Source organism: Gallus gallus, chromosome 7 (assembly GCF_016699485.2).
Source record: "Gallus gallus isolate bGalGal1 chromosome 7, bGalGal1.mat.broiler.GRCg7b, whole genome shotgun sequence".
Classification (NCBI taxonomy): Eukaryota; Metazoa; Chordata; class Aves; order Galliformes; family Phasianidae; genus Gallus; species Gallus gallus.
In genome coordinates, this window is record NC_052538.1 from 30,629,509 (window position 1) to 30,643,272 (window position 13,764).

General features: G+C 41.0%; 1 protein-coding gene across 13 annotated transcripts in view; it reads left to right on the top strand.

Moving 5' to 3' along the window:
- Window positions 1–13,764, top strand: part of THSD7B (thrombospondin type 1 domain containing 7B) — a 481,009-nt gene that overhangs the window by 290,915 nt on the left and 176,330 nt on the right. For all 13 annotated transcript variants that reach the window (XM_046944128.1, XM_046944125.1, XM_046944127.1 and 10 more), the window contains 2 exons: window positions 3,157–3,408; window positions 9,841–10,007. In XM_046944128.1, coding sequence (XP_046800084.1) covers window positions 3,157–3,408; window positions 9,841–10,007 — 419 coding nt within the window. The remainder of the gene's footprint in view (window positions 1–3,156; window positions 3,409–9,840; window positions 10,008–13,764) is intronic.

Consider the following 13,764-nt stretch of genomic DNA (forward strand, 5'->3'; position numbering starts at 1 on the left):
CAAAGCAATTCCAGCCCTGTAACACAGAAAGCATCAGTGTGTAAGCACGTTGTAATGTTACCAGATCTACTCCCAGAAGGAAGGTCTAACCTGAATGCACGAATCTGTGGACAGTTAGTTTAAAAACTGGGCTCACGAAGCATCTCCCATCCTCATCCTCCCTGCTAGTTTGGATACTGAGGTTTGCGGGCTGAGATCAACGGATGTCACACATCTGAGTGTCCTCCGTATCAGATTGTTCTGAGTACGTCGGTGACATGAAAGGATGTGTCTGCATTTCATGCAGAAGAACAGAGTGTGTTTTTACGTTTGCATTTGTGTTGCTTGGTGTCACATTTAATTTGGCTGTGAGGCTCTGAATGAGTGGGAACGAGTTAATTAGATTCACTTTCTGGTAGGGAGTTGTGTGCAATTCTCTCTCAAAAACATCTTCCCCAGCAGAAGGGAGGAAATTGCCAGCTCCACATCTTGTTCACCTGAAGGTCAACAAAGATCTCTTATTAGCTGTTCATAGCAGGAGCAGTGGAGGGATTTTCAGGAAAGGATGAGCTGTTCAGTCTTCACATACCAGAAAGCCTTGCAAATAGCAAGGATGATTGCTGGGCAGAGATGTCTTTTTCAGCCTACGTGCCAACATCTGCTTGAATCCATTGGACAGATGTGGTAGCTATTGCCTTGCTAAGAAATTGGGGATAGCAATACCAGCAACTAGTAATGCTAATTTTGAAGAAAACCCTGAAGCAGATTATTAAAGGCTTCATTTTCTTTGGTTTTTCAGCAAAGATCAACCCAGACTTAAATATCTCGTTTACAGTGGTGCTACCCCAAAAACGGATTTGGATTTTCCTACTGGTATCCAAATGCAAAATTTCAATTACTCTTTAGAGTGTGAATTCACTTGCCCTCCCTGCTGTGTCCTTAGCTAGGCTCTATTTTTCTAGTATAATAACTTAGGACAATGACTTCTATTTGCCTGTATTTTATCTACTTAAAAGCAGGAATTCTTTTTTCCTGTCGCCGTTGTGGCACTGATGGCTCACCTGATAACTGTGTTCAAAAAGTACTGAGAGGGAAATAAGGGTACAGTTGGTGTGACTCTCTCTAACCTAATGTTCCAGCCAACACTCCAAATCACTGGCCCAGCACAAGTTCAGATACAATGATTATTTCTTTTCTGTCCTCCATTCAGTAGTATTGATGTTTTGCACCAGGTACAGCTTTGCATCAGTTGTGTTTGGCGTGTAGTAGAAGCGTGAGAAATCTGTTCTGGATATAAATGAGAATCATCTTTTGGCTGCATCAAAGGCTGCTCCTGTTTCATACAGCTGTTAAACCTCAGCAGATTCATCCTGCTGGCACCTGTGAGACTGTTGTTGTATATGATGAAACTGAGACAAAAAGCGTTATATTTCAAACAAAAAAAGTGTACATTTAAGTCACTAAATGCTGTATTATGCTAGTTATTCAGGATGTAGTCAAGCTAGTCAAGCCTGATCACGTAGAAGTGGCAATATTCCTATTGACTTTTGTGAAAAATGGACCAATTGCTAAATTGGAAGAGAAGCGAATGGATGCCCGTTATCTTCTCCGCTCCCCCTATGAGATTGCTGTGCAATCCTGAAATGATTGCCCAGAGTATTTTCTGTAGAGAAAGTTAGCTTAGTCAAACTGTGTTATAAGTAATATTAAGTGAGGTAATAACTGGTTCCTTGGCAGCAGCTCTAGATTTCACACCTTTTAAGTGCACATGTATTTGCTCCTTAGAGTTGGTAAAAGCCTGACTGTGAGCAACTGGAGGCTGGAGAAGACGAATTTAAAGAGAGTTCACACTGAGTTCACGTGTGCTCTTAATTTTGGAGAGTGGTTTGCATCATGCTTATAACACTAGGCAGAAATTAGAAATTCTTAGTTCTTTTTTTTTTTTCTGGTGACTTTCTTGCTGGGTTTCATCGCTTTTTCCCCTCCTTTTTTTCCACCTATCTGATCCATTGTTTGTGATGCTGCAGTGATGTCTTTGCTCGTATGTAAGTCTGTCATTTTTTGGTATGTCCTTTCCAAATCTGTAGACGTCAGTTATGTGAGGTCTCAGACACAGCAGAGATTTCCCTCCTGTCCTTGCGACCTGGTGGATAATCTCTAGCTGCTGTGAAGTGGAATAGAAGCAGCTGCGCTCTGTGTGGTCAGGCAGGACAGAGCAGTCTCGGACATCTACAGTTGTCAGCTCTCCTTTTATTTTTCCATTGCATTGATCCTTTTGTGATGTGTTAGAAAATGAATGAAGATTATGTCCTAATGACGGATAAGTAATGTAACTGAGTGCAAAAACACAGGCACAGTTGCAGCGTGCTGGAGTCTCCTGTGCTTTGTCAGGTTTGAAAACCCTCTGACCTTGTTTAATAGCATTTGCTTGGTTACAGCCTCACAGAACAGAAATATTTCATATTAACGAGAGACTAATTATTTTCATAGAAGAGCAGAGTTGCTCAGCAGGATGTGCTGACACTGGGATGGACGGATGCTGGCCAGTAAGTGGTGTTTGGAAGCTGGTGGAGGCGTGCACAAATGACAGCTCTTTTCCTGGGCTTGCCTTTTCTTCTCAGTCCCTGTTAAAGTGTGAAATCTAAAAGCACAGCATGGTTCACACCTTCTCCAAGTTGAAATAAATTAGGTGTATTATTTACAAGTGGCTCAACATTTGCACCCGCAACTCTCTGGCAACGCAGTGTGTGCCTTGCAGCTCCTCTTATATTTATTGTGTTGATGCAAGTCTTCTGTTTCACCCTCAAGTGACTATGATTTCTTAGCATCATAGGACTGTTTGAGTTGGAAGGGACCTTTAAAGTTCATCTAGTCCTACTTGCTCAATGTGGATGTCTGCAGCTTGACCACATGCTCAGAGACCAATCCAGTCTGACTAGGAATGTCTCCAGGGTGTCATCCACAACATCTCTGGTCAACCTATTGCACTGCTTCACTATCCTTTATCATAAAAAACCTTTTCCTTATACGCGCTCTCAATCTCCCTTCTTTTAGTTTGAAACCATCTTCTTGTCATATGGTAACTTAGGTAAAATAACTGGGGGTTTGGGCTGAAAAAATGTTGAGATCTTGTAAGGATAACCTACTCAGTTTTTTTTTGCTTTGTTCTTATCTCAGCCTTTGTGTGCAAGATGCCGTCCCTTTGACCTCCAAGACCTGTGTCATTGCTAAAGACTGCGAAACGTCCGAGTGGTCGGCGTGGAGCTCCTGCTCACAGACCTGCAGCTGGGGAGATCTCGCCCCAGGCTTTCGGAGCCGGCACCGTAGTGTGCGGAGCGTGGCCATGGGAAGTGGGAAGCTCTGTCCAGAGCTGGAGGAGAAGGAAGCCTGCAGCACAGGAGGGAGAGAGCTGCTGAAGCCCTGCCCCAGGTACCTGAGCTTTAACCCATGTTTTCTCAACTTCTGGGATGGTCTTATGCTTCCTTGCTCTGTGTTTCTGTGTGTGTATGGGGAGAGTTGCACATAAACTTTCTATCTGTGTTTGAGAGATCATTGATTTGATCATTGTTAACGATGGTTCGCCTTATTTACTGCTAACGTTCTGTTAATTGTTTCCATTATCGTTATTGCTATTATAATGATTACACTTGCATATAGAAATAAATTGCAGTTATACTCACTACAGCTTATATTTTTGTATTTTAAAAACTGAAAGCAGATATCCTTGTTCTCTGAATGTGCTTTTCCTACTGGTTGCTGGTTTGGAGAATTTCCTCAACTGCACAGAGGCTGGGCAGGTCTCCATGGCTGTATTCTTACTGGGCTTGCAGTCATGAATTTTACATAAGATTTAATGATTCCTCTTCATCTCCCCATGAAAAATCCCAGTCCTCCATAAGGAAAATGGGAACTGTTCAGAGATAGCAGCTTGGTAAAGAGCAAGTCTCAGATTCCATTTTTAAACTGGGAAGCTTTGTAGTCCCCAAGTTCTTGCTTGGTTGATGGCACTCTTTGTTCTGACAGAAGGTGAAGAACTCACCTTTCTGGTGTGCAAATCTGTGCCATAGCGCTTGGCCAGGCTAGCCTAGAGAGGAAATTGTTTGCTTTGCAAAGAAAATAAAGTATAGCTTAATTTTGCATTCTGAGATTGACTGTAAAATGCTTCAAGATTAAGATTTTATACACATGTAGACAGGTCTCCCTGCGAATAACTCTGTTTATTAGGAGGTCTAATCACTGATCGAGTTGTGAATTTCTGGTGCTTTGCCAGGTACTGCCAAAACCTTTGATAAAGCCTTTGCAAGAGACGTTTCTGAGGAAGGTGTAACCTGTGAAAGTGTCACTATATTGTTGAATCCATTCAAATCAAATGCTGAACATTTTAATGCACCCTGCTAGCGAAGGAGAGGAAGTGTATAAAAAAATTCTGTTGCTTGATTACATCCTATGAAAAGGCTCTTGAAGAGTGATTTTTGCTCCTGCCCAGATGCACACCAATTTCAAAGACAATAGATTAACACATTGTCTCACTGATTTTGTATAGGAGCGTGGGTGCAGGTAACACCTGATTGGGGTATGCCAGCTGGTAGCAGATCAGGGATTGAGCAGAACGTGTCTGCCCCTTGTTTCTCAGCAGTTGTGTTTTTTGATACTGCACTGTATTAAAGTGCAAACGACTGTAAGGGCTTGATGTAAAGCCAGGAGAGCCCAAAATGTGAGGATCTGCATAACGCTGATAACTTTCTTGTGGTGCCACCCGTGATACAGGAGGAAACTTGTTGTTCTTTCAGTGTATTGCTGCTATGTCATGGTTTTCATGAGAATATGTACTCATAAACATTGTTCATTCTGCCATACCTCCACATCTTCAGTCCTTCAGGTAACCTTTAAAGTATCTGCATGAACTAGGATAAACTGTCTAATGAGCTGGCCTGGAACAATAACATGAGACTTACAGGTTAATAGAAGCACTTAGCCAGAAAACATGGCAAGAAAATCTCTGGTATTTAGTTAATATTTATTTTTAGGGATGTAGTATCTCAAAATGTAGGTGATAGATTGACCTTCTTTCACTAAGCGCCATTAAGGAGAGTTTTATGATTGCTCTCTGGTTAGTAGACTTTGATTTGACCATTCAGTACTTCAGAAACAAGCAGGAATGAGAAGCTGCAACATTGTGGTGCATGCTGTGGGTATACCAGTTGTAAGGCTCTGGCACCCACAGTTTTATGCTAACGAAGAGAAATCAATCATTTTAAAATCTGCTATTCAAGCATCAGTGCTGGCATAGGGTATTGTCTGTCCATATTACAATTTACAGCTGGTGGTTTGGTTTCAGTGTTTGAGAATTGGTGACCAAGATACTGAAGTATCCTTTTCTTTAAATTTTGGTAAGGATTTTCCAAGTCATGCTCCAGGCAAGCCAAAGACAGTGGGTGAGAACATTGGCCAGAAAGAGCATGTCCCTATGTAAGACTTTTACTGGGAAGGCCTTTTAATTTTAAGGCTGAAGTTTACTATAATCCCTTTAATCAATAGTTTAAATACAAGAAAATAAAGCATTTTAAGTGCAGGTAGGACTCCTGAGCTTTGTACTTTGTTTTACTTTTGGTTATTTATCCTGAAAGGATTAGATTAAGGGTTTAGAAAGCTTAAACACATAAGAGGTGATCCTACCTCCTTTATTGCCATATAAATTTGGGGTAGTTCAATTAAAGAGAACAGGCACCTATAGGTATAAAACTCATTTCAGCACTAAGAGGATAAGTCCTACAGACTGCGAGACCAAGAGGTTACTATAAATCGAGAAGACATTGAGCAATTGTTTGTTACATAGCTGTCACTGAGTCATCAGTTTTAAAACAATGTTTTATATCACTGGTATCCTTGATGTGTAGCTTACACGTTCAGTGGGAATAGATAGATTTTCCAGAATTATTATGTCTTTCAATCTTTCGTTTTGGTTGTGGTTGCTATGTTACAAGACAGGGATTCAGAAAAAAAAAACCCTCTCTTTTTGTTGGAAATTCAAAGCTTTTCAGAACTTAAGTGATGGAAAATGGGAAAATTTTAAGACCTGATTTTTACAAAAGGCTTGAGATTACTGCTGAGATACGGGTGTGATGGTATCACTTTGTAGGGCTCATTATGTGCCTTAATTAAAGGTAAGGTATTAGTGTGAAGTGGGAAAGATGTGAAAGGAAGCTCTCAGAACTCCGCTGGTATGCTGCTGGGATTGCACGTTGGGAGTGGAGGCAGCACCAGTCTCCAGTCCTTTGAACTTCGCTGGTCTCTGGCACCCCGAGATGCCCTTGGTTTGGCTGGACAGCCTGGTTGCCTCCCCTCTGATCAGGAACAAGCTGTGTTGCAGCTGTAGTTCTCCAGCCCCAGGTTGGACATTTCTCCTGGGGCTGATGCTGGCTGTTGGCAGTGTGAGAGCTCACTTAGCTTTGATCATAGCAGACACACAACGAACCCGCTCTTCTGCTTCCCCAGCTGACTGGCTCGCAAGCACTGCTTATGATGTGAAAATCTTGACTTTATCAGCCCAGTCTCTTCCTTGATACCCCAAACAACAAATTTATTGTTTCCAGCAGCTCCTGCTTGCCCGTTTTCTTAAGCAAACTGACATCACCGTGTGGGGATTCTGGAGGTTCCCGTTTTAGGTGTTCTCTACCTACCACTCCAACCACTGGCAGTGGTGACTGTCAGTCTTTGGAAGTAATCAGACCTCCTGTAGCTCAAACAGTGTTGTGAATAAATAAATAAATAAAAATGGAGCAAGCCTATTGGGAAGTCAAAAACAAATACTAATCTTTGTTATTAGCCGTTCTAAGAGGCCTAGGGTCACAGCTAGGACTATAGTTATACTGGGTTTTCATCAAATCATCTAACTAGATGTTGAAAGGAGTTAAAACGTTCAATCTGTTGGCCTTCTGAAATTGTCACCACCCACATGTTTTGGCATAGGGATGACACAAATGCACTGAGGCTGACCTGCCTTGATGATTCAAATGCATCCCTTTCACTTTGTGGTTTATTGTGCTCTTTAATATAGAGACAGCGAACGAAGTGGTGGAATGGTGTTATCCCCTGAGCTTAGTTCTGATGCAGTGCATCTGACAGTGTAACTGTGGGCTTGGGTGTCATCTTCATTGAGTTTGGAGAAATCACAGTCACGTGGTAAAACCACTGTGGGTATTGCTGGTAACCTGCAAGTACTGCCCAGAGGTTAAGGTTCAAAAAGAGATGCTCAAGTGTTTCCCTGCAAGAAACCTCAGTAATCTCTGCTCTTTGTCAATTGCTATTAATTGCTATTAACAAGCTTCTGATTAAATTTAAATGGAGATTATGCAGTCGTTTTTTTTCTTTTAAGCAATGCAAATTCTCCTCATCTCCAGTACAGCTCATAGGTGGGCAAATTGATACTGAGTGTCAGCTGCATAAAACCTGGCAAAGAGTCCACCAGAAGCTGTCCAAGTGTGCTGCTTCCTTCTGTAGAGACAGGTTTTGCACTCAGTGGGATAACAATATGTCAGATATGTTTCTAGTGTAGTTGACTTGGTAATGGCTGTGAAAACGTGTACCTTTTAAACAGCTAATGCTTGGGGTCAGGATTTGTTACCAGTAAGCTCTAGGCAGCTGAGGGCATGCCCAGCTGGGAGAAAGCAAGATGGGCTGATAAGGATTTAGGCTTTAAGCTGCTCACAGAAGAACCGGTGCTGGCAGTTGCACCTGACGGCTGCTCATTAAATACTGCTCTGCAGTGCAGCAGAGATTTGGTTACTCTGTGTAGATATCTACAGGGATTTTTTTTTAGATTCGGAAGCAGATGAGGTTTAATTATCTCTGAGCTCAGATTTAGCTATTTTGCATAATTTTAATCATTGATGGCCTAATTTTTGTAGGTGTTAAGTCCCACAGCTTGTGCTGAATAGGAGAAGCAGGTGCTCGCACCTTTGGAAATGAGTCTGTAAGATCCAGAATTCACAGCTGACTCCCTAAGCCCACATATTGATAATGAGCACTTCTTTAGTCAATTATTATTTTAAGAAACACTACCCTGTAACAAGTATTGCCATAGCTGAGGGAAGATGCGTGTGTTCTATATTTAGGCTTCTGGTTGTGAAATACAGACCTGAGCAGCGCAGTGTCCTGAGGTGCTGTGGTGGAGGAGTTTTTCTTTACCCAGCTCTCAATGAAGAACATGCATTTAACACTGCATGCCCCAAAAAATGCAATCAGGAATTCCACAAGAGGAGCACTATAACAAAAATCCATGGCTGTGCTTTATATGTTGCAAGAGTTCAGTTATTTCGTATTGGTTGTCTGAAAAGGATGCTCTGTATTGTTTTCCCTGCTGGCAGTAAACCCTGTGAACGTATCCAAATTTGCACACAATACTGTATGTTAATTAAGGGAGCCTGACAGCTCATCTGAAAAGTACCTGTAAATTGAAAGTGAGTGGCAGTGTTCACAAACGTTTTCCATTAGTATCTTACAGAATTTGTAAGTGCTCTGGGGCTAAAAGTCATTCTTATGCCCAAATTTGCAATGCAGCATGTTGTGAGAACATTGCTATGCGCTCAGGCAAAATAATGTCATTATTTTTCATGTAGTTTTGAGATGCACCTGTCCTTGCCATAGCTGTAGTCAGGGAAAGGATATTTGCAGTGCAGAATACAAGGGCTACAAGATGGAACAGAGACACCCCGTTGTGCTGAGCTGGCAGTGATCAGTTAGCAGGCAAATGCACAGAGCTTTTAACAACTGTAGATCTGCCATAGGAGGACAGAGAATTTGGCTTGAAGCTAAAAGAAGGAAATTATTTTACGTATTTTGGGACAGTGAAGTTTGTGTGGAATAAGTGAACTATGAGATATAGAGGGGCAAAGGAATGAAGTGGTGGAAGTGTAAACAGTTTGACTACAGGAACAATACTGGCTAGGATTCAGAAAGTGGAAGGAAAACTTGGAGCTCTTACTTACCTTACCACACCAATACTGTCACCTGTTAATTAAAATGAGTTTCCTCTATGAAAGTTGCTGTGTTAGAAAAGCGCTCTGTGTTTTTGGACATGATGAGAAATAATTCTTGCTTTCTGTTGTCTCCAATGCTACTTCCCCTGTGATTTTAATAAGTTCTTCTTGGCATTTAGGCTGATAATTAGTAATGCTGATTGTCAGTACAGCATTCGCATACCTGTGCCCAAGAATGTTATCCTTTCTTGAAAACCATTTATACTTTTTAGGTGTGAACTGAATATGAACTGAATACAGAATGAAAACAGACTTTGCTGCATATCACGACTTCTGAAAAGAAGAGCAATAGAACTGAGTTACCATAGGCAGCCCTTTGGAGAAATTGATAGTACCCTAGGCCTTTGCAAAGCTGTCACCTATAGAAAAGCTGCTTGGTGCTTGGAGCTTCATTGATGTATGTAGGGCTTTACCTGTTAAGTGCATTTTAGAATGACGTGCTCAGCTCTTGGTTGAGAAGGGTGCTGTAGTGGTTGGAGCTACATGTTTGAAAACTCATTTTCACACTTAATCGAACCTCTTAATCTTTGTTCCTTTTTTGCATCCTGCTCAGAGGTGTTGTCAGGATGATTTAGTGTTTGTGAACACTTCAGAGATCAGTGCTATGTGAAAAGTTTACATGAGTACTACCGGCTAATATCAAATACTTAACCTTCGTATATTTAACTTTCAGAATGTTCCAAAACATTACCTGTTTTGGACAGGGGACTGCTGCCATAAATCCTAAACCAATTGTATTTTGTCAAGTAGTAAACTAGCACCTCCTCACCTGTAGTTTTTCTAATATTATTCTTGTTTTATGTGGTCTCTCTTTTTCCCAAAGGTTTTCCTGGAGAACTTCTGAATGGAAAGCTTGCCAAGTGTCTCTCTTTGACCAGCAGAGCCCTCAACATCACAAACATGCAGTGCTTTGTGGAGGTGGCATACAAACCCGTGAGGTTTATTGCGTCCAGATCACTGTAGAAGGCGAAACGCACCGACTGAAGGAAGGTATGTGCCTAGAATCATGTCCGTCACAAATAGATCTAAGTAAAAGAAGAAAAAGAAATCCTTACTGCACAGTCATCAGAAAGCTTGGCTAGCTGGTGCCCCCCTTGTGTCTGTCTGTTCTTACTGAGGGAGGTGTTTCTTGGCATCAGAGTGGGAGCAGGAGGGCTTAGTCCACGAAGTCTTGGGGTCTGCCTGGGGACAAAGCCTTCTAGGAGTGAACTGCTGCTTGTTCTGTAGGTGTACTTGTATGGGTGAGGTCTGAAGGATGGAGGAGCTAAATTTTTTTGTGCTAGTTTTCTTGGACTTCAGTTTTCTTCCTTTCTTGTGTATCAGGTAACCTGCCCTCTGTAGCTGAGCACATTTGTCTGTGGTTTTAGTTCTGGGTTAGAGTATAAAAACAAAGATGTCACACTCTGTTCTGGAGATGGCTTCAGCCTGTGCTTCAAATTGATACACAATCTTTCTTGTGTTTTGAAGGGGAAAGCAAAAATAATATTGTCACAACTTCTGAGCAGACAGACAATTTTTGGATCCTGGAAGCAAGTTATTTTCCTTTTAGAAGAATAATGAGTAGATACAGATGCACAATGAATAATTCATCTAAGGCTGTTTTATTTACTGTATGTAGTGCTCTTGCAGAATATGCTTTTGAGCAGAGATACAAAGATAATAAGAACACAATATCATATCTTAGATTTATTTACTTACAAAGCCAAAGCAAATGTTTCCTGGGTGCGCAGTTGTATCTTAGCATCCTGCACAGGCTCTGAGATTATAGAAAATCAGACCTCTTCTAATCTCTATCCAGTCTGTGCATAGTTGCTGCTTCACCTCTTCCAAACATCTGGTACCACCTTGTCTGCCAACACAAAAATTCCTCTGTTGTTCTAGTCAAGTATATGATGCCTATGACTTTCAAAGTAAGAAAAGTGTTGTTGATGACAGGTGTGTAACATTTCTTGACCGCCTTCATCCTTCTTGCCACTTCTGTAGTCCATGCTGCTACTGTATGGCACATTTGTAAGCAGTAAGCTTTAACTGACTTCAGCCATGCTTCTCTGTTCTTTGTTAGTATTGTGAATTACCCTAGAAGACTGGAGCGGGTCTTACAAAACCCTTATCCAACGTTATTCATAACAGAATTTGTACTCTATATCTAGCATGTGATCACCTGCCAGTTTTTCCTTTGTTTAAGGTTCAGTACAACTTAAAAATGGCAAGCCCTCCCCTTAGCAGAAAGAAGACTCTTAAGATGTCTCTTTCTTGTTTGTACAGTTCTAACCTTTACTGTTTGAGAAAGAAGTACGTTTTTTCTTTCTATGTAGGTAACTGCAAAAGCAAACTTGCACAGCAATTGTACGAGGTATAAATTATTCCTGCCATGCCAAGGCAATTGTGGTGATTTTCAATAGTCCTTAGGAAGTGAGAACCCCATCAACTGTCAGTATGGCCATATTTAAAAGGAAAGACAGAGAATGTTTGTTACTATTTTTCCCTATCTGATAATACTCAGTACGTCTCATTAACTAGCTGGTCAGTTTTTTTCTTTGTCCAACTTCTTTTCTAGAAATCTGAACTGATAGTAAGTTTTTACTCATCATGAGAAGACCTCATATTTTATTGCGCTGTTTTTCAGTGATGGGGAGAAGATTGAGAAGTTGACTTGCCTATGCATTAGCAAATATAGAGTCTAACTGCTACCATAAAAAGTTCAGTATTTTTCTTTCATCACCTCTTGAATGTCCTTAAAGGGATCATTCTGAAATCAAACAAGCGAGTCTAATAGGATATTATCATCCATCACAGTTGTTATTCTTCTGGTTACTTCCAATAAGAACTTGGACCTGGCACAGTGACATATGTAAAAGATGATTTTGTCTGGTGGTATCTCCAGCAGTATTATTGGATAAAATATGTTGAATTGTAGTTGGAGACAGGTACCATCTGTGATGTGTTTATGCATATTGCTCAAAGCTCTCTTATCCCCCAGGCTATCTTTTCTGATAGCAGCCGGAGGTGATCGTCCCTCTGTACTCTTAGCGCTGGTGACGCTGCAGTTCCAGTGCTGTGTTCAGTTTTGGGCCCCTCACTACAAGAATGGCCCTGAGCATGTTCAGAGAAGGGTGACAAAGCTGGTGAGGGGTCTGAAGCACAAATCTTGTGGGAAGCAGCTGAGGAAACGGATTGTTCAGAGTGGAGGAGGCTCAGGGGAGACCTTATCACTCTCTGCAGCTGCCTGAAGGGAGGTTGTGATGAGGTGGAGGTCCTCTCCTGTATAACTAGTGATAGGACTACTGGGAATGGCCTCAGGTGAGGTTAGGAAAAACTTCTCTGAGAGAGTGATCAGGTGCTGGAATGGGCTGCCCTGGGAGGTGGTGGAGTCACTGTCCCTGGAGATGTTCAGGAAGTGTTTAGATGATGTACTGAGGGACATTGTTTAATGGGAAATATTTGTGAGAGGTGGATGGTTGGACTTGGATGATTTTGGAGGTCTTTTCTAACCTTTGTGATTGTACGACTGTATGAACTACGTGGCCGTACAGACATAGCCTGCCTTTCCTGCCCTTCACTTTGGGGTGCCCCCCAGTTGTTGTGTCTGGACATCTCCTACTTGAAACAATCTGTTGATGGGGTGGTGGTTGCCTATCTTCGTAACGTAACTCTATCCACTTGTATAGAAGCTCTGCAACTGTTAAATAAAGCAGACATGCACATCTCCAACTCATTTATTTTCAGAGTTAAGCTCTGCTAACAAATTTGTCCTGCTCTTTTCTAGACTTTGTGGCTGTTAGTTATCCGGATTTTTTTCCCCACAATAACGTTTAATTAATGTGGTTGAACAATGCTAATTAACAATCCTCACGAACAAAAAATGTGGTAAAAGTATGGAAGAGTATTATATGATGATCAGTTGATGCAGCTTCTCTCAACGTTTGGCAATAAAATTCTTCTTCCTTCATTATGCAATTGCAGTAAATTAGCCCGCTAATATGGGAATTAACATTTCTTGTAGAGTCTGGGGATGGTGTCTGTGTTCAACCTGCTATTAAACATATGAAATTCCTATATTTGATCTTCCTCAGGATATTTTGCTGCCTCTCCTGAAGGTGAGGGATTATCTTTCTGTTTTCTAATTAAAATTTCCTGTTTGGTTTATCTAGAAATTATAACTCCTTGTAATTTAGGGCATGGGATCCTTCATAAAAATGTTCCAGAAATGTCTTCTCTCTTTTCTGAACTCATTACCACTTATCCCTTACTGCCCCAGTGACTGGGATTGCATTTTCTCCATATTTTCTGTAACTTTCTAACTAGGGATCTGTCTGTCTTGTCATTTTTTTCCATAAAATTTGTGCTGTATATATCTTGACATTTTTTCTTTTCTACCTGTTTGAATGAGATCCAATTTTCCTCTCACTTACTGAATTCTCTTATAATGTTTTTGGAGCCTGTCTGCTTAAGTTTTAATTATAGGACTGAAAAGACCTTTGTGAAATGCTATTCTTCCTTGAGTCGTCTTTATTGTTTACCCCGCATAGCATACTTAGCTAATAAAGTTTCTCTCTTATTACCATCTCACAAAACAATCACTGCATTTTCCAGTCTTCTTAATCTTTGTTATTTTCCATCTGAAAATCCACATTTTATTCTTGTACCTGTATAAGATTTGAGAGTCTTTTTAACTGTTTGTTTGCTTAATGATTGTCCCTACCTCATTTGTCACTCCGTATTTTTATTTGATCTTGGATTTCAATAA